This window comes from Haliaeetus albicilla, chromosome 2 (assembly GCF_947461875.1).
Source record: "Haliaeetus albicilla chromosome 2, bHalAlb1.1, whole genome shotgun sequence".
In the NCBI taxonomy this organism is placed as follows: Eukaryota; Metazoa; Chordata; class Aves; order Accipitriformes; family Accipitridae; genus Haliaeetus; species Haliaeetus albicilla.
Window position 1 is genome coordinate 25268239 of NC_091484.1, and position 20504 is coordinate 25288742.

The window sequence follows — 20504 nt, forward strand, 5'->3', positions numbered from 1 at the left end:
TCCCTGGGGCTATTTAAAAGACATGTAGATGTGGTGCTTAGGGACATGGTTTAGTGGTGGACTTGGCAATGTTAGGTTAACAGTTGGACTTGATGATCTTAAAGGTTTTTTCCAACCTAAACGATTTTATTATTCTATTCTATCTTTCAAATTCAGACAAGCCACAGCGTAACTTTCATAGTATGTTTAGTTTTAGGGGATGGGTTGTTTATTGGGATTTTCTAAGAAAATTGAACAGAACAACAAACTTCTATTTTACTTAATTTTGAGTGCATCTTTGAGTGTTTGGATCAACAGCGTGTTTTTTGAAGCAAACCTCCCAGTCATCCCAATTTTATTGTGCTTTGGTTCATGTCATGGCGTAGTACTAAATCAGCCAAAATGGATGGATTGATTGATTTATTTTAAGAAAATGAACTGAAACAGGCACTCTAGGCGTGCATCTGATGTGCTTAATTGAATACTTAGTCTACTGGATCATATTGGACCTTCTAAGTAAAGTTTTTTGCAATAGTGTGTAATTTGGGTTCGTGGTATGAGCTGTTGCTCTTTACAAATCTGCTCCAAATGATAGTCTGTGTATTCACAAAATTACTCTTAACTGACTTTTGCATGATTTGTCTGTGTGTGCATACGTATGTGATATGTGCACCTTAAAAATTTATCTGGTGTAACCGTCACTTTTCTACCAATCTGTATATGTATTTTTCTAAGAATTTATTAGAAAAAATTGCTCAACTAGAAGATCTGTGTGCCAAGAAGGAGAAATTTATTCAGTCCAGTAAAATGATAGTTAAATTCCGTGAAGACCATATTGTTCGTTTGGAGAGATTACACAAAGAGGGTGGTGGAAGTTTATTGCCAAAAGAGCAAAATGATCTCCTCAGTGAATTGAGGGAGGAATTGCAGACACTCAGAGAACAGGTAAGTCTGGGTTTTCCTTTCTAGAACAGTTTTCTTTTGTGAAAATAGATATTGTGATGGAGTTCTGTGATGGGTGGATATAGGCTTTTTAGGAAAGAGGAGGATGTGTCATGGGTTCTTCTATAGATACATCTCAAATGCATGGAGTTTCCCTATGGAAGGGACAATGGGTGGGTTTAGAGCTTATGAGTTTGCATAAGAGGAGAGGCTAGTAAGGGTGATGTCATGGTGGGAGCTTGCTACGGGCCACCTGATCTGGGTTAGGTAGAGGACTAAGTCTCCTTTAAGCAACTCAAGGAAGTCTCCAAATCACAAATCCTCATTCTTATGGGAGACTTTAACCTCCATGATATCTGTTGAAAGGGAAGGACAGCAGGATGCAAGTAATACAGCAGGTTTCTGAAGGCTAGTAACACAGATGCTAGATGGGCCAATCAGGGGTGATGCAGTCTGGAGCTGTTTGAGGAAGGCAAGTAGCAAAGTACATACCTAAGGCTTCAGGAGAGGAGGCTTCGGGTTATTCAGGTATCTGGTAGGTGTGGTATTTGTGAAGCAGTTTTGAAGAACAAAGAAGCTCAAGAGAGAAGGCAGATTCATTAAAAACAATTTCCTCCAAGCACAAGTAGGAAAAAGGAGTAGATGTATTAGAAGACCAGCTTGAACCTGTGGCTCATAACTGAGCTCCAAAGTGAAGGGGGCGGGAGGGGGGAAAGTACAGAAGTCAGGACAGTCATTAAAGGACTATAGAAACATTACTATGGCACGCAGGGACAGTGTTAAGAAAGCCAAAGCTCAAAGTTGAAACTGCAAAGGGATATCAAGAGCAACATGAAAAGCTTCTACCACATTATTACCAGTAAAAGAGTAAACATATAAAATGTAAACCCACTGTCTTTTTTGAGAGCAGATTCCAACAGAGTAGGAAAACTAACAAAAAAAAAATTGGGGCAGTTTTAACCACTATAGGGAATACTTTTTTTCCCCCTTCCATTACAATTTAATGCGTATTAAAGGTTGTAGAGCAACAGCTAGATGTGTATAGCATTGTCTGGAAAAGAAAACCTGTTGAATAAAATACTGCTTATCATAGATGGAACAACACCCACGAATTGCAAAGTATGCCATGGAGAACCATAACCTCAGAGAGGAGAATAAAAAACTTCGTTCTTTGCAATCAGTTAAAAAGGCTCAAGAAATTGATGCTCAGACCATTGCAGAACTAGAAAAAGCTTTTTTGGAAGCTTCAGCCACAGAGAAAAATACTGGAGGTAAAAATATGCTAATGTTTTCCAGCTAAATAAGCTTACTATATTTCTGTTGTGTGTAGTATTGAAAATGTTGTCTGTCTTGATGTATTTTTGCCTTCTTCAAAGTGGTACCTGAAGACTGATTTTTTACTTTAGGTTTACTTCATTTTATTCACATTGGCCTTCAAGCAAGTACAGCAATAGGGAACTTGGTGTTGTGCATCTTGTGAACACCACCCATAATCTCATTTCGTTGTCCTTAGTTGTCATGAAGACTGCAGTAATATTAATTATTCTGGTTTTCATGTGGATTGTTGCTAATACCCACTTTCTTCAATCTCAATTGCTGCTATGTTGTTCAAAAACCTACAAATGCTTTCATTTTACTAAAACTTAAGCTATTTGAGCTATTCTGTGATTTCAGAGGGTCTATGTTTGTTCTTTAGGTCATCATTTATATTCCACCACCATATCAGTGGAAGGCAACTCACTGGCATCTGTTGAAAGGCTGAAAGCACGCCTGCTACAGACTCAAAGTGAACTGGCAAGTTCAAAACAAGAATATGAAGAATTTAAGGAGCTAACCAAGTGAGACAAAACAGTATAGAAATGTCTTAATTAAATGTCTTTAAATAATTACTTATATTGATTTTTAAAAGTTAGTCTCAGATCCTGAATATACGGTCTAAGTATACTCTTCGCATGTGAGAGAGGGCCAGGTTAAGAAAAATGGCATGTGCACAGAATATGTTCCTGTTGAACTTAGTTACTCCCAGACTAGGAAACAACCATGATGCAATCTGAAGGCATGTCTGCACTGTTGCAGATTTCTTTGTCTTTCCAAAAGCTCTTCTTTATGCTAAGATGCAAAACAGCGCTTCACAACATGCAGGAGATGCACATACCCTGGAATTCTGATGGCCACCTGCTTAATGGAACAGAGAGAGTTTGGCTTAGTTTCCATGTTGAGCAATTATTTTTCAGTAACTGAAGTATTACAGATGGAAGCAGTGACAGGAACTAAGAGTTGATGGGTTTGGGGGGGTGGGTATTTGGGGGTTTGTTTTTGGTTTAGTGCAACAGTAGTTTTTAATATAACCTCTTTAAGATTGCAAGTTTGAGTCACCATAAATGTAGAATCCAAGCACCCCAGAAAATTTTGGCTAACCTGTTGGTTAATTTTTTTGTCTCCACTTCAAAGGTTTTTAAGAAGGCAGTAATACCACTACCTCGAGTCTTGTTATTGGAACAGAGGTTGAATTAAAAGCAAAGCAAAGAGCTTTGAATTTGGAGCAAAAACATGGTGTCAATAGTTCATTTATGTCCATTTGCTTTGGCATCTAAACATGAGATAAGGGTCTACTTTGCCCTTACTAACGTAGTCAAGAATTTACTGTCATTGTTCTCCTTGAGGGCAGCACAAGATAATGCAAAAGGCCTGAGTAATACCTTCAGTGTATATATATTCATATGCAAGTGAATAATACATGCTTAACTTGATCAACCCCATTTCTGAAAAATTCTCATCCTGTTACTGGAGATACAAGAAAAATAATTGCATTTCCAGCAAATGAAATATAAACCTGGAAGACAAAAGGGACCTGATATTTTTTAACTATATTTTTAGCTTGTACCTAATGTTCCTTTTTATTGATTTAATTGAATCTAGAATATAATTCTAGAAGCATTGGGCACAAGATAGTTCCATTTTTGCCTTCCCACTTTTTTTTTTTCAAAGTAGCTTTGTGATGTTCTTTTTTGCTTATTCAGGCCACTGTACAAATCTGTATTTTTATTCTTAGATTTCTGTGTAGCAAATCCTATGAACTTTATAAATTGTAATGTTGTCATCTACTGAGTTTATCAATTCAGCAATCCGTCTATTGTCCTGTATCATTAGTTACAATGCTTTATTTTTATCTTCAGATATTAATTACTTTCTTTTCCTACCCATTCAGTGTATTCCTATTTTATGTATTCTATGTTTTGTGCATGTCTTGCTTTCTTGATAGTATGTGTGCATTTTTATTATCAATTACTGACATTTTCTTAGTGGAGTGCAGTCAAACAAAAGTGTGCTTTTGAGCCTCTGGATTCACCTCTGGATTTCACTAAGCTTTAAACTTGTTTCCAGCTTCAGAGTAACTGGATGCTTAATTTTACATGCAAGTGTAACTATATGCTGTAACTGAATGAGTAAAATTTAACAATTTCACAAAATCAATGTATGCTAATTTTTCTATTGTCCAGTAGCAGTCAGAACTAAAGTTGTACTCTGTTCCATAAGTTTTGTTGCAGATGCTAAAAACTTGAGGGAAAGTGATAGCATTAAACTGCCAAAAGATGAAATAGTGTATTTCCTTCTGCCTGTAGACTGTGACCCTACAATTATGCCAGTAAGGCCAATTATCACAGTAACAGCATGTAGCTCTGCAAAATACCTTATGAAGATTATTCCTAAATTTCTGCTCAACTGTGGGATTTAAGTTAAAGTACTCTTAGAGGGCAAAATAATCTCAACAGAGCAGCACTTCCATTAAAAACAAACAAAAAAACCTTTAAAGGATTTTCTTTAATCCTGGCAAGCACCAGTTCAGACTTTTCATATAACTGGATAACATTTTTAAAGCTTAAAACCATATTGGTATGGGTGATATCACTTTCTCATAAAAGGAATTGCAGAGCGCTCAGCTTATTTCTTAACGTGTAACGGATTTTTTTCTGACACGTTTAGTTATCCATCTGCTTGCTTCATTATGCAAGCACAAATAAGCTTCTTAGCTTTTTAATTTTTTTATTTTTTTTTAACTTTTTAATACAGCAGTGGTGGCTTTCTTCTCAAAATAATGTATTTCAGTGTTTGGGCAAGAGTTCAGCTTCAGCTTGCTCATTGGCAATACTGTAGCTTATTCTTACTGATGCAAGGGCATACTGATGGAGTGGTTTTGACAGTAGTAACATACTTCCTAAACAGGAAAAAGCATATGGAACAGGAATCGGAGCTTCAATCCCTTCGGAAAGCAAACCAACATCTTGAAAACATTCTGGAGGCGACCAAAGCACACAAGCGTCAAGAAGTCTCTCAATTACATAAGCTACACAGAGAAACTCTTAAGGTATAAGTTTATTTAAAACTACACATACTTACTCCTGAGTTGTGTGAGAACATAAACTTTCATTTGTACAATCCCTTAACCTAACTAGTGTTCTGGTGTGTAATCCATATGTGATAAACCAGATACACCGCTTTTTTTGTTCCGAAATACTTACTGAATGACTGCCACTGTAATCAGATGACAAATCTGAAAAAGTGTAGTGGTTTAGAACTAACCACTTTAAGCATTTTATTTCATTATTCTACTTATAGAACTATGAAATACAATACCAGACAAAGTCTTAATTCCATTTTATGGTTAAAATAAAGACTGCTTTGTAATCTTTATAACAGAACATAACCACTCCAACAAAAGCTTACCAGTTAAGATCTCGCCTAGTGCCACGAATAAGCCCAGAAACCTTGGATTATCATTCTGAAGAGATGGATGACATTTTGAAAGAGCCGGTTCCCCCAGAGGTGAATGAACAAGCATATGAGGTCATTGCTGAGGAGCTCAAAGTGGCACAGGTGAATGTTCTGAATAACGACTGAAGTATATGTGTAACTTTATAATAAAGTGGGTTTTGGCATGAAATACTTTCCCCTCACCAAATATATTTGAATTTGCATGGGAAACTGAAGCACTTGATGAATACTTAAGGCCTCACTAAACAGTTCTCTAATTGTACTTACTAACATTTCTCTAACTGTACTTACGGACATTTACAATGAAAATATTGAAAGGGATTTGAGAGTTGAATATCGCAAGTAGTTTAAGATATACAGGGCATTTAAATTTTTACTGTTTTAACCTGATAACTTGTCTCCAAGGAAACTTCTTTATAAGTGTCTGGTGATGGCTACATTTAGAACAATACCCAAACTCAATATATAATACTGCATTATTTGAAGAAACCTGCCAAATAATGCTTGTCCATCATTATACCTTAATTGTCTTGTATCTTTCCTAAAGGGCAGGGAAGGACTTTTGTCACACAGAAGAGTGCTACAAAGTTATCTGAACTACTCTCTAGAAGCTGGAACTAACTTCAGTGCATGTAAAACCCTGGCACAACAGCCAAAACCCCTCTTTGATACTTAACCATAGTGCAGAGATCCTGTAAGGAATTTAGCTAGTGTGTATTTTGAATAACTTCTTTTTAAAGCCTTATTTCTCCAAGATAAACATGTGTCTGAAAACTAAGCGTTTATTGGATTCAGTCCTTGTATGCCCTGACAGATTTTCTTGTGTTCTGGCGGTTTAATGGCAATAGGAGGAATCAGCTACTTAAGATACCAGTTTATTTTTGAATGTTCCGTTTTCTGTTGGTTTGGGTCATAAAAAAAGAAAGTAGTTGACGTTTTTATATTTAATATGCACAGACTGCCATATGGCATATGAGAATAACTGGAAGATGGGTGCTCTAATTTTGAGTGTCTCTTGCGTCACAGGAGCAACTGAGCACAATGCAGACAAAGCTGGATGAAGAGGAAAGCAAGAATATAAAACTCCAGCAGCATATTAATAAACTGGAGCATCATTCTGCACAAATACAGGAGGTGAGAGAACAATAATAATACAGGGCTATATGTGAGTGTGTATATATATGACAAGGTGATATCTACCACACTAATACTACTGTGTCATCTGGTGAGGTCTGCAGTGTTACTTGCATTTTGACTTTTGAAAAATTTACATAGCATCATAGTTCAGGGCTGTGCAGGAAGACAAGGACTTCATTTAACATAACACTGCAGGTTTGGGGTTTTTTGTTTTTGTTGTTTTAAATGTTGTGATTCTGAGCCTGCTTGATCTTAACTATAAGCAAATAGACACTCAAGATGGCTGTGCTTGGTTTTGGCCAACTTCATGATTTCTGGAAAACAGCAATAGTCACAAGGAAATTTTCAACTTTAGAATGCTGAAAATGCTACTTGCCTCAGCTGGAACTGAACTGAAATGTCCTTACTCTATAAAATAATTACAAGTCTTCCTTAATCGCTAGATTTGATTTAGTACAGAAAAGGAAACAAGGCCTGTATTCTTCCCAGATTAATCTCATCTCTGATAGCTCTGTTCTGAAGTAAATCTCAGCTCGTAAGCTGTGGGTTGCTTTTAAATAAACTTTTTAGATAAGGTAATGTCTTCACTTATATTGAATTACTTTTTTTTTTTTCTTGGACTTCTGTGGATTTCAGATTCATCAAACATCAAATTTAAAGAAAAATTCATCTTGTATTTATAATCAGCTGATGAAATGCCATAATACGTTATTACATCATTGTTACAGCTCTGTGACTTAGCCACTCCTACGTTTCCTTCCGTTTAAAAATTTTATTTCTCTTCTCAAGCTTCTTTCATCTGAAAGGAATGACTGGAATAAAGAGCGCCAGGAGCTCCTTGAACAGATGAAATCACTTGAAAAGCAGTTTCAAGACAGCGAAAGCAAGATTGATAGTAAGTCTATGTAAAACTGAAATTCCATATGAAGTTTTGAGGCGTCTTAGTGTTTTGAATCAACAATAGCACATGCTGAGTAACTATTCGGGTTAGTCATACTGGTTTGATTTTTTTTTTTTTTAATATTTTTTTAAAGAAAAAAAATCTAATACTTGCAGACCAGCTTTTCTCTCCCCAGTCTTGCACAGTATACAATACTCAGAATTGTTCTCTGTTCACTCTGAATGTGAAGGGAGTACAGGATATAGTATTTTAAAAAAATATTAACTAAAAATAAAGGGAAAATCCTCTCTTGGCCTATGGAAATGCAGTGATATTGTCCGGAATGTTTTTGATTCTGCCTGTACTCCTCAGTTCTTGAAGTCAGTGTTTCATTGACCTTTTCCATTTACAAATCCTTTGTGTGTGTGACCTTCAAGGTTAATTCCACTGAAAATGTGTAAAGTTTTGTGAGACTTTACCAGGATGTTCTGTAGTGTTACATGTCCTGTATCTAGCACAGTTTTCCAAATAACGTAATTTGTTTGGTTTTTGACAGTATTAAAAAGTGAAGTCTATGACTTGCGCATTGTCCTGCAGTCTGCAGACAAGGAGCTGTCTGCTGTAAAATTGGAATATAGTGCCTTTAGGGAAAAGCAAGAGAAAGAAATCAGTCAGCTTTCTGGTAGACATATGGATGTACAGTTCCAGCTGGACAGTGTCAGGTATGTTGGCAGTTTGGTAAAATGCCTTAACCTCCCTTCTGGATGCATCTAGTGATTTAGTTCTTTTCTGCATGTGAACTTGCACTTTACATCTCTTATTTAAAGTTGTTATTCTGTGATTATGTCCTTTGCTTATTTTTTTTTTTCCCTCAATTCTTTCCATGCCTATTTCAGAGCCATGAGAGGGAACATGGTGAAATTAGCAGAAAGAAAATAAAATGAGGCTTCCTTTATTTTGGTTTGCTATAGCGTTTTCCCATTAAGTAGGATGTACCTGTAAACTTATTGATCTCCAAAAGTTAAGTGGCTGAAGTGGCATAGTTTGTGGGTTTTTTCCGATTTATTCTTAAAAATTAACTGTTACTTCTCAGTCTGGTCACGTGGAGCAAATGACATAATGATGCTGCTGTAAAAATACAGAAAGAAAGAAACCATAAAAATAAACTGAAGTTTGGCTAGTGAAGCCTGAAAAGCTCACTATGTTCTAGGCAGTAATTGCCATTATTATTGGGAGGTGAAAATCAGTGAGGTTTTTAATCATTAGTGCGACTTAGTTATGTTGGGTTTTGTTGTTGTTGGATTTTATTTGTTTTGTTGGGTTTTGGTTTTGTGGGTTGTTTTTTTTTTCCCAGAAAGCTTAACTATGTTATTGCATTATAGTGGGTCATGTCCTAGCTGAAGTCATTTTTTGAGTGATGCATTGTGAGACTGGGAACCTGGAATTGAATTAAATGTTGTGGTTTCATTGATGCCTTCTGTGTTAGCAGAAGAACTGACTATCTGGAAGGCATTCTTTCTATAGGCTCTCCATTAATAACATAATTCATAACACTTGTCTAGCAGCTCTTTTACCCCTCTTTGCTTTTTCACTTTTGTGAAAGATCAAATTAAATAAGTTTTCAGGGCAACAATTTAGATGGAAATAACCCAGACTTGCCCAGAATATATGAAGATTTTATATGGGATAAATAACCTAGAGATCAACTAAGCAGATGTAGGTACTGAGGATCATTCTAGCAAAATCTTTTGTCCAACAACTGGCTAAAAATAAATAAAAAAAAATGGGTGAACACCATTATCAAGACACAGTGACTGAAATTTCTGTAGAATTTTGTAGGTAAATTATTTCTAGAGATCAAAAAGAGTACTCTGCCTTCTCTGCCACTGTCACTTAAATTTCCTGTGCCCTTCATAAATTTGGGGTTTCTCAGTTTAAAAAAAAAAAGTTACCATTTATGTCAGTCATTTGTTTCTAAAATAACTGTACTCTGTACATTATCTGAAGAGTATAAAATAAAATTAATTGGAGTATTTTTATAATGAAACAAACCCTTATCTTAATATTCTGGGTGGGCTTGGTTTTGTTTTGTGGGGTGTTTTGTTTTGTTTTTTTTTTTTTATAAAGGCTAGAACATGAAAAGATTCTTGAAGAAAAAGCAAGCCTGCAGGATGACTATGACAATTTGCAGGAAGTAGCGAAGTTTGAGACAGATCAACTGAAACAACAACTTGAGGACAGAAAACAAGAAGCAGAAGCAATGAAAACTGAGCTTTGTGTAAGACAGTCAAGGCTTTTAAAGGACTTTATTATAAGGTTACTCATGTAGCCAGATTGTTTAATTCCTGTTATTGTATCATTGATAATAGATTCTACAGTAATAAGAGGTTTCCTGGTGATTTCATTTGGAAGATATACCCAGAATCTTTTTTAAAACTTAGTGCAATATTTTTGCAACCGCAGGCTACAAGAAATATCCGATAGCATGATGAAGTAGCAGAGCTTTTGGCTGAAGAAATTGCTCTGGAAATGTTGAGATGGGTTAATTAGTAAAGGAATAAGAAACTGCTTTGGAAAAGAATGCTGACATCGAAATGCTGGTGACCTTTCATCTCAGTGCTAGTGAAGACTAGCTTACTTACGCTATCTTTACAAAGCAGTTTCTTAAAAGTTTTTGTAGTGGATGCGATCTTGTTAAAATGATCTATGGCTTTCTGTGGTGGATCACTGTCCTGCAATTTAGTTGATGCTGTCCTTGAAAGCCTGTCAGACTGCAGTGACTGCAAAACAGCAGTAAGGTTGCTCAAGGGCTTTTGCAAATGATTTTGCCTGCTTTTCTGCAGTGTACACTGTGCCTGCTCAGCAAGTTTGCTCCAAGTTTTCCCTTTTAGTGTTTAAAGGAATACTGACAGATTGAAGATGATTATTTTAAATTCTTTATAGTCTAATATCTTGAACTGCTGGTTAGAATTTGAAAAATCGCCCCAAATTAATCTACAGTTGAAAATTCCAATTTCTCCATTTAAAGCCTTGGATATTGAGGAACATAATAGCTATATGAAATCATGATCAATGGCAGGTGAAAAGAGCTGATTGCTTAATATAATATATTATAAATTGCTTAATATAATATAATAAGTAAGAGTTTACTTTTGAACTTGTCCAGGACAAAGCTAAAGATCTTTCTGTTTCCATTTAATGTTTGGGGTGGACTGGTTTCAGTCATCTTAGGAGTTTTAGATTTTTATTTTGGTTTTAATTATTCTAAAGACCTTATATTGTAACTTGTTATAACAACATATATTTTGACATTCTAGAACCTTTTGAAACTCCTGAAAACAGAAAAAGAACATAATGAAAAACTAACATTACAATTACAAGAAGACAAAGAAAACAATTCAAAGTAAGTTTTAATTAGTGGTGGGGTTTATTTTCATCTGACTTCATTCGTTTTGTCCTGTGCTAGGTTTTGTATTCAGATGGGGATCCTGTTTGTAGAGGTGTTTTTCCCCAGCTGAGTGGAGATAATTATTTAATGGGCTTTTTTATCTTATCCAACTTAGACCAGCACTTCATTTTAATGTATTCAATTAATATGACAAATCTAATTTCATTACAAGTACAGTTCTTCATATCAAAGATAAAGTTCCACTGCTGATAGCAGCGTATAGCTAGTAACTAAACTATTAGTCTTTTTGTATAGCACTGAGAAGGTGATAGTTAAATAACTCTTAAAAAAAATTAAGTGCAAATAAGAATAAACTTATATGACTCGATTCTTGTTAAAGCTCTCTTGTGTTCTGATTATATTTCTCACTAAAAATATGTTTTCTTCTCCAGGGAGCGCTTGAAAGTACTTCAAAAAGCACAGGTGGAGAAACCATCCTCTGAAATGGTGACACAGTGTGAGCAGCAGGTATGACAGCAGAATTGAATGTCTCAATGATGTGTTCCTGGATTTCCTTGTGCGTTAATAGCAATTTTATGGCAAACTGACTGTTCTGTTGATTACCAGCAAAATAAATGTGGAGTTCTCAAGTTTCAGATTGTTAAGCTACTGCTTAATTTTTCTGGTAAGGTAAACAACTTGGTTCCTTTCCTTTTTTTTTTTTTTTAATGGCTTTGTGCTTTACAAAACATACTTCAAAAGCGATTAGTCTCTCCTTCACAATTATTATTTCTTCTAGGAAGCAAAACTGCAGAAATTGGAACAGGAGCTGGCTGCTGCTGAAGAGATTATTGTTTCTTTGAAGAAGACAAATGATACGGAAAAGGTTTGGGCTTATTTCTGTTACTGATACCCGGTTTTGTGGGTAACTGTTCTGTAGTAGAGTTGAAAGCCCAAAACTTTTCTGTGATACTTAGTAATTCTGTGCTTCTGGGCAATCCTGGCTGCGTATCTATGTAAAATAAATCCTACCTTTTACTGGCATGGAGTTTGCAGGGTGGTACGAAACTGGTATGCATTCAGAGAAAACACAAGATAACTGAAGGTTAAAAAAAACCCCAAGGTAAAGCTGTCTACTGGACAAAACATTCAATGCATAAACGACGCATAGTTCCCCTGATGGGGCCTTTTAGTCAGTGCCATGTTGTAATGGGCTAATAGAAAAGGTAAGAAAAGTGACGAAAGAATGTGACTGTGGGTATCTTTGTTAATAAAACCAAAGCACTTTTACATGAGAAGACTGTTCCAGTGTCTTGAAAGCTTAAATAGCAAAAGTTCTCATAATACAAGCATTTATGCTGTATGTAAAACAGGCATAAGAAATCACATAGTGCATTTACTATCCAGCATGATGCAATGGTAAGCCTTGCTTTTTCCATGCTAAAACCAGAAATTTTATATGTATATGGTCAGAAGAATGTGGTATTGTCAGTGCAGTGGTGTTTCTTCAATGTGCCTTTTCCCATTACAAACAAATGTAACCTTAAACTACAGTACTTCTGTTCTCCTATTAGAAAGCCATTACAGCCTGAGACTAAATCAGAGGGCTAGTCTTCTCTTCTAATTAACACAGCAGGTGTTATGGAGGCTTAATTCTTCATATGCATGCTTAAAAGCTAATGATTTAACAACAAATTTCCTTTTACCCCTTTACATGTGCATTGAGGCTCCATTGTCAAATGATTGTTTGAAATTTGGGATTGACAAGTTATACACCAAAGAAAGTCCAGGAATAAAATATATATAAATTATATATAATGTATGAGGATTAACTTTTTTTATGTTGCAGGAAGTTGTAACTGGCTTGATGAGACAGATCCAGGAGCTGAGGTCTTCGGTTAATCATAAAACCGAGTCCATAAATGGGTTGACAAGAGAGCTCGAGGATATAAATGTATGTTCTGTCATTTTGAAGGACATGGTATAGTTTTTCAGAAATGGGAGGCAATGACATGTCTTATCGTGGGTCTCAAACAGCATAACTTGCTGTAGTGTTTTAGAAGGAAACTTCTTTGTTTTGACATGTTGAAATCTTCTGAACATTTTATGCCTAAGGCTGTCTTGAAAACTGAACTCTCTCCACATGCTGGGTAAAGAGCAGTGTCTCTAAAGAGACCTATTCACATCCTGTAAACTACACTCGGCGGACAGTCACATTTAGATTTTCTCAGAAATTGGCCATTTAACACCCTAACAATTCAAGCTGAATTGTAAATTAATTTTTGAGGGAGTGAATTTTTATGTTGCTGATATTACTATGTTCTGCATCTGAAAACAAGCAAAAAGAACTAAAACTATGTGTTTGAATAACTATGAATAAATATGATGCATCTTCTTTATTAAAATAGGTCTGGTTTGCAAGCTGATAGAGCAACCCACAGAATACTTTAGATAATGTATATGTATGAACTATGAATTCAAAAGGTCCTACAGACAAAATGGTGATGAGACAGACTTCTACATATGGTTATCTGTTTTTTAATAATGGTTTTAGTGGTTAATATACATTGTGGTGGCTATTACATATTAAATTAATAATCTTTTTCCATTGTTCTGACAACTCATTTCTAATAAAATCATTTGTACAATTTAGCAAGTATGATATATCATTCTGATTTTAGTCATTCACACGGAGATTTTAAACATTTGTAATTGTCATCATAAGATTTGTGATATACATTTATTTGTATTATGTTTGCCAACTTTCTTTGATAACATGTATTCCTAAAAAACTCTAAAATTTAATTGAATACTTTTTGTAGTGCAAGTATAATCTTGTTCTGGCTGCAAAAGAAGAAAGCAAAGGAATCATAGAGAATCAGGAAAAGAAGATTGAAGAACTGAGGGAAGCCTTGGAGAGAAGACAAATAGCTGATAACATTGAGGTAAAAACATAAATGTTGGTGTATTATGAGTATTTGTTCAACAGACCAACTGGATGTGGTTTTGCTTAAAATACTTGTGTAAAACTTAACCTCATTTTAGTTCAAACTATAGCTAGTTAAGCTCTTCTTAAAGGAATTTTTCATGAGATACCTGACAAATTCTGTTAAATTATCACATTACTTGACATAAATATTTTATAAGCTACTTCATAAAAACCTATGCTAAAAGCCTGGTTTAATTTTGTTAAGACCACTGAGGAATCATCAGCTGAATTTAATGGCAGCATTAGATGATGCAGCTGAGAAATTAAAATAGGTAGAAGAATATATTATGTTTAACATTATCTCTTCCCCCACTACTACTATATTCAGTAACATCTTTTCTTTACTCATAATTTTAACTAAAAGCTCCACCTGCTGGAAACAAGATTAAGGATGCATTGTTGATGCAACTGCAGTTTTGCTTTTTAAACTTCTATCTTTCTTTAACTCTGTGTTTTACTGTTACTGCCCTCACCATTATTTTGGTGAACATGTCCATCAGTCAAAACCACTAGCCTCTCCTTACAAATAATTTCTACAAGATCATCTCTCGTATTACATGTGCTTAGGCCAATCATACAGCACCAATGAAGTCTTCCAAAGTACTGTTTCCTTCTCAAAAAACATTTTAAAATGGATTTCTACTACGTTTAATAAACAGACTATCTTCTTTAATAATCATCTAAATTTGACATTCTGGAACCCAAAACTGAGTGACCTGCCAAATAGATCACTTTGTTACTTTTTTTTTTTTTAACTGAAGTACCAATTCTTACTAGAATGTTATCCTTGGGTGTATCAGGCTGTCCTGGTTTCAGCTGGGATGTAGTTAACCGTCTTCCTAGTTGCTGGTACAGTGCTATGTTTTGAGTTCAGTATGAGAAGAATGTTGATAACACTGATGTTTTCAGTTGTTGCTCAGTAGTGTTTAGACTACAGTCAAGGATTTTTCAGCTTCTCATGCCCAGCCAGGGCACCTGACCCAAACTGGCCAACAGTGTATTCCATACCATGTGACGTCCCATCTAGTTTAGGAACTGGGAAGGGGGGGGCAGGGTTTTTCGCCGCTTGGGGACTGGCTGGGTGTCGGTCGGCGGGTGGTGAGCAATTGCCCTGCGCATCATTTGTACATTTCAATCCTTTTATTACTACTGTTGTCATTTTATTAGTGTTATCATTATCATTATTAGTCTCTTCTTTTCTGTTCTATTAAATCGTTCTTATCTCAACCCAGGAGTTTTACTTCTTTTCCTGATTTTCTCCCCCATCCCACTGGATGGGGGGGAGTGAGTGAGCGGCTGCGTGGTGCTTAGTTGCTGGCTGGGGTTAAACCACGACACAGGCTCCTGATAAAATCATAGTGTTTCTCCTCCTTCAACTTTGTACATCAGTTACTAATTTCCTTCATGCTTTCTTGACTGGAGAAGAACTAATCCAAGGTGGCATTTAAAATAACCAAGTACTGTTTCTCCTAGGTTAACACACCTTGTGTAGGTATGATACCCTATCAGAAAGGGTGGGAGTCTAGATCCTAGAATAAATCCAGAGGTATCTACAGCGTAGCAGTGCACTAAAAAAGCTGTAATCACTAATTTAGCATGGATTAAGATCTATACTTTCTTTTCTGGTTTCTTACTTAAAGAATTGTATCTCTTTTTAAGTATACATTATACTTTAAAACAGTGGTTGTTTCCAAATATCTCCTACAAGTATCTAACTAACTATACTGTGGGAAACTTCTCATTTTTGTTCTGCAACCAAGACAATGGATATGGAAAACATGCTAAAATAAGAAATTTCTAGATGGATGCTTACTACGATTCATGATGAAAAAGTGGAGGGAAAAGGGAGATGCTTGTAGCTGTTGGAAATCTTAACAACAATGGCAAAACATCTTGAAACAACTGCTTTAGAGTAGTAACTTTAACATTTCTTTCTTTACTCATCCAATGACAAAACAGAGGGACCTTCTGTGTGAAGACTTGCATCATACCACTGATCAGCTGATAAGACTGACAGAGGCCTCTAAGAAACATGATTCATTGCTTCAGTGTGCGCAGGAAGACATAACAAAGAAAGAAGCTCTAATCCAGGAACTCAGGGAACAGGTAAAACAAGGAAATTCTCATAATTAGCTCCTTGGGAGGGAGCTGTGGTTAACTGTAGCTTCTGGAAAAGGTTTTACTTGTAATTTTAGACCATCTTGTATGCAGTACTCTTGGTCAAGAGCAATGCTTCTTCCTGTAAAAGCAAAGTAGTAGTTTAAAAGCTTCTGAACAAAGGCTAGATAACTCTTAAATACTTTGGAAATGGTGTCTAGAGATCACAAAAACATTTAGTCTGAAAGCAGAGTAAAATTATTAGTACCTGTAACAACAGAGCAACCTGAGGTTATAAGCAGTGTAACCGAGGGGATTGATTTTTCCTCTGCTTAACACTTATCCGCAAACAATATCATTATGTAATAGAGATAATTGTTGACCTCTAAATTATGTAGTCTGAGAGTGATCTGAAGCTTCTGCAGACCAAATAGCTATGTTAGGCATTTGTCCAAATTTTAGCTCTAGTTGTCACAACTGTTACAGTGCTAAGTATATTTGTGTTGGCAAAAACTCTAATAAAGATAAGTTATTTTGAAAAGAAGGGTTCTTTTGTCATGTTAGCATATTCTCTTTGAGGAAACTGATTAAATCTATACCAGTAAAATCTTTGTATCAAATCATGTTTTGACCAGTAATGTTTGCCAACAAAGTTCATAATAGTTTTTCTGTGCTAGCATGCCCTTTCAAAGGTAGATTGTGTTACCAAGGCAAAAAAATCAAATACCAACAACAAGGACAAAATTCAGATTAACTGCACACTATACAGTTATATAGTGTATATATGCTTTGAAAAATGCTTGTTACATGCAGCTATTGAATGATTAATAGTTATTAGGTAAATATAGAAAACAGTTATGAAAGTGAAGTCTAAGATAATCTAAAATAACTTGTGGTGTACTTAAGCTTGCTCAAAATAGAGATCTGGCTGCTGTTTTCTTTAGTATTTTTTGTGTATTATGAGCCAATTTTTAATTCTAATTGGGGTTTCTAATAGTTGGGCAAGATGACAGAAGAACTGGAGAAGAGGAAGAATGAATACGAACTAAAAATGAAGCAAATAGATTGCTTTGTGGAGTCATCTTCAGTAACATTTCCTCAGGTATGGCCTTTGTGAGAAAACATTTTCATTGTTATGACTGTTAAAACTCATTGAAAAGGACTAATAAACTTTATGGCATGGCTTCAGGCAGGGACCAGAAATGGCGATGTATTGAGAATGGTCAAATCCCATTCACCTTGTTTGTAACTTAAATGTGTTATTGATGATTTGTCTGCACGAATTTATTAACATATGTCTCCAGTTAAGTATTATAACATGTAACCAAGCATTGGGGAAACAGTTCTTTACTAATAGTTTGTGGGGTTTGTTTCTTTTGACTTGCCAGTGTCCAAAAACTCCCCCTAATTTTGATGTGAATTTGGCAAAGCTGTTGGAAACTCATGAGCAAGAAATAGCTGATCGGAGGGCTTCTGCAATAAATCTGGAGCACCTTGTACATGAACTGAATGAAGAACGAAGAGCTAAAAATGATGAAATTCTAAGGCTGAAGGTACTATGAGTTAATCTCTACAGGCAATTTGTAAGGTTAAAGTAAGACAGAACACAGAGTTCAGATTTCCAATGAGCTCTGCTTGGTAGTCTGTCCGTTAAACAGGAAGGCAGTTCTTTGTCTTCTCTTTACCTAGGCTGGTAGCAAATGGTGACAACTTGCTTGAGGTGTCCATGTATCTCATTTTCCCAAGGACTGAGTTGGTTTGTGTTCATGAATATCAAATGGTAACATCATTTTTGCTGATGAAACTGTTCTGACTTACTCTAAATCAAGTTTCTAATGAAACTGTAAATGGAAGTGTGATGCAGATCTTTGCCAGAGAACTGTGCTTGTTTTCTGAGAAATAGTTTTGTCTTCTATTTTACTCAAATATATTAAACTGGAAATGAAAACAGGAATTGCAATTTGGTCTTCAAATAAAATGTTTCAAATTTCACTTGCTTAGGAACAATTAAATGAGTTGGAGAACTTGCGTCTGGAAATGCAGATATTGGTGGAGAACAACAGGAATTTACAGAGCCTTGTAGAAGCTCAGAGACTAAGCAAGAACAGGTAAAGGAAAATAAAACAAGAAAAACCTGTCTTAACTTGAAGCAATTAAGATAAACAAATTTACAGTTCTTATTTGAAATACAAGCTGACATATTGCTCATATAATTAGAGATTGACTCAGCCTTTTGTATGAAAATTGTTTACTGGCTTGTAAACTTTATTGCCTTTAAATCACAAACTCTTAAGTACAACAATGTTTTATAAATTAAATGGGAATAGAATGTAAAAGAATTACTTGCATACCATTTCTGTCTGTTTATATATTGCCATATCACTTGTGTGCAGTTATGGATTCAGTAGATGGGAAATGTCATAATGAATTCAACACATGTTTTAACATGGACATAAATGGAACTAGTTCTCCATCTTGTGTTTTTGAGGGTAAGGAATGAACTTCCTCTGAAAAGATGGTATGCTGCTGTGTACCTCAGATTGGAGGTACCCTGAAGTTTGCTTCAAACTAATCTGTACAGCTTAGTTTTGGACAGAAAATACTTTGTTTCATGGCTTACCTTTTTGGGGTTTTCTTTGTTTTCAATTTTGTAAAGAATTAAATAATCTGCTGTATTACATCTTGCGAAAAGAAATCTTAACTGGCAGCAAATAATTCTGTTGATATTTAATGACAATTCATTTTTAAGGGGCAATTTAGTAAACAGTAACTTAATGCTAGGTAGGAGTTTAATCTCTTTTTGCCTATTAAATGTATAAAAAAATATTTTCCAGAACTTTTCTCTCTATTCAATGAAGTATCAGTGTTGTCAGTTTTAGAACTGACTTTTTAGTAAGACAAGTATTTAACATAAAATAACACTACTGAATTTGCAAAATTAAGTATTCCAATTAGAAGATGCTGTGATTGCAGGTGTCTGTGCAACTCCATTTTGTCCTTGCATTATATGTATTTTACAGTAATCTTCAATTATGAAGAGATTCATTTGTGGAGAATATTCTGTGCACAAGGTGGGACAGATCAGATGCGATACTGAATGATGATGTTGTCTTTAGGGCCTTCTGCTTAGTTTGCAACAAACATTTGAAAGTGTGTTGTGAACTGAAATGGAAATCATAGAAAAACAAGAAATGGTTACCTTGCCATGGAAAACTGGATTCTGGGGCTTTGTCTTTCACACAGTTTATGGAGTAGGTTATTTGGACCCAATTTTTCACAGAAAAGCATTACTTTTACATTCCTCACTTGTTGGATTCCTTGCTTGGGACCTTGGAATGTAATTTGGATATGCACTAACAATTCTCAGCTGCTGTTAGTTGATAGGAGTTGTGGTTTGAATAGACAGAAGGCTAATTAGTATATTGCATGCTCTCTGAAAAATCAGGTTCAGATATCTCAGGTGGGGATATTCACAGCAGACACATGCCTCATACATTATGGGAGCAGCTGATAGCAGCAGCAGGTAGTAATCTTTTGTGTGGCCCAGTGTTAGGGAGCAAGATGATTTGATCATTGGTGTCACATGTCACATCTCATTACTTTGTCACATCTTGGACTGCATTGGAGGATGTTTTAGAATACAAAATGAGACCAAGTGCCTGCTCTCTTTTGGTATTTAGTGTTAGGGCAGGGAAGAGCAAGCTGTCTAGGAAAGGTCAGCCTTCACCTCTGTAATGCTAAGCCAGAGCAGGCTCAGTTCACTACTTTGGAGCTGGTAAAGGCTGACCAGTACTAGAATTTGAAAGGCTCAAGCATAACCAATGATTCTAAACTTGGAGGTTTTAAGGTTCATGTAAGTATCCACTGAGAGTAAGTAAACAAAGTGTGTTGCAGTTTTGTCCAACCATTTATAAGCTGGATGAATTTGGGTGGATTTTGGAAGTGGGTGGTACCAAAATTTAACAAGGAAAATACATGATTTTTGTTTTAGTTCTCATAAGGTGTTAGACTTTTTAAGCGGGCATTTAATTAACGTTAACAAAAATAACCACCCACATGTACACACATTTACTCTCTCAGACTGAGGCTGTTTATACCAGCTATGAAAAACAAATTGCCCTAGCTAGGTATGTTGACGAAGATTTTAAGTTACTGAAAATAGCGATCTTTTATAATTGCATCAAATTACAATAACTGTTAATTAATGAAGTTCTTCCCTTATGGCACACTACAAGAATGAAGCGGTCCCAATGGTGTGTTAGTTTGGGGGTTATTTTAATTTTATGGTGTTTGCTTACTTCCATCCAATGTCATGTTTA

The 20504-nt window shown here is 35.6% G+C and overlaps 1 protein-coding gene across 1 annotated transcript in view; it reads left to right on the plus strand.

The window, feature by feature from the left end:
- Positions 1-20504, plus strand: part of KIF15 (kinesin family member 15) — a 39987-nt gene that overhangs the window by 15131 nt on the left and 4352 nt on the right. The window contains exons 13-30 of the mRNA XM_069810995.1: positions 715-924; positions 2015-2192; positions 2618-2759; positions 5146-5287; positions 5620-5796; positions 6721-6828; positions 7621-7726; positions 8268-8433; positions 9839-9989; positions 11029-11114; positions 11552-11627; positions 11899-11985; positions 12949-13053; positions 13922-14044; positions 16048-16194; positions 17183-17287; positions 17574-17738; positions 18187-18293. Of these exons, the coding sequence (XP_069667096.1) occupies positions 715-924; positions 2015-2192; positions 2618-2759; positions 5146-5287; positions 5620-5796; positions 6721-6828; positions 7621-7726; positions 8268-8433; positions 9839-9989; positions 11029-11114; positions 11552-11627; positions 11899-11985; positions 12949-13053; positions 13922-14044; positions 16048-16194; positions 17183-17287; positions 17574-17738; positions 18187-18293 (2381 nt within the window). The remainder of the gene's footprint in view (positions 1-714; positions 925-2014; positions 2193-2617; positions 2760-5145; positions 5288-5619; positions 5797-6720; positions 6829-7620; positions 7727-8267; positions 8434-9838; positions 9990-11028; positions 11115-11551; positions 11628-11898; positions 11986-12948; positions 13054-13921; positions 14045-16047; positions 16195-17182; positions 17288-17573; positions 17739-18186; positions 18294-20504) is intronic.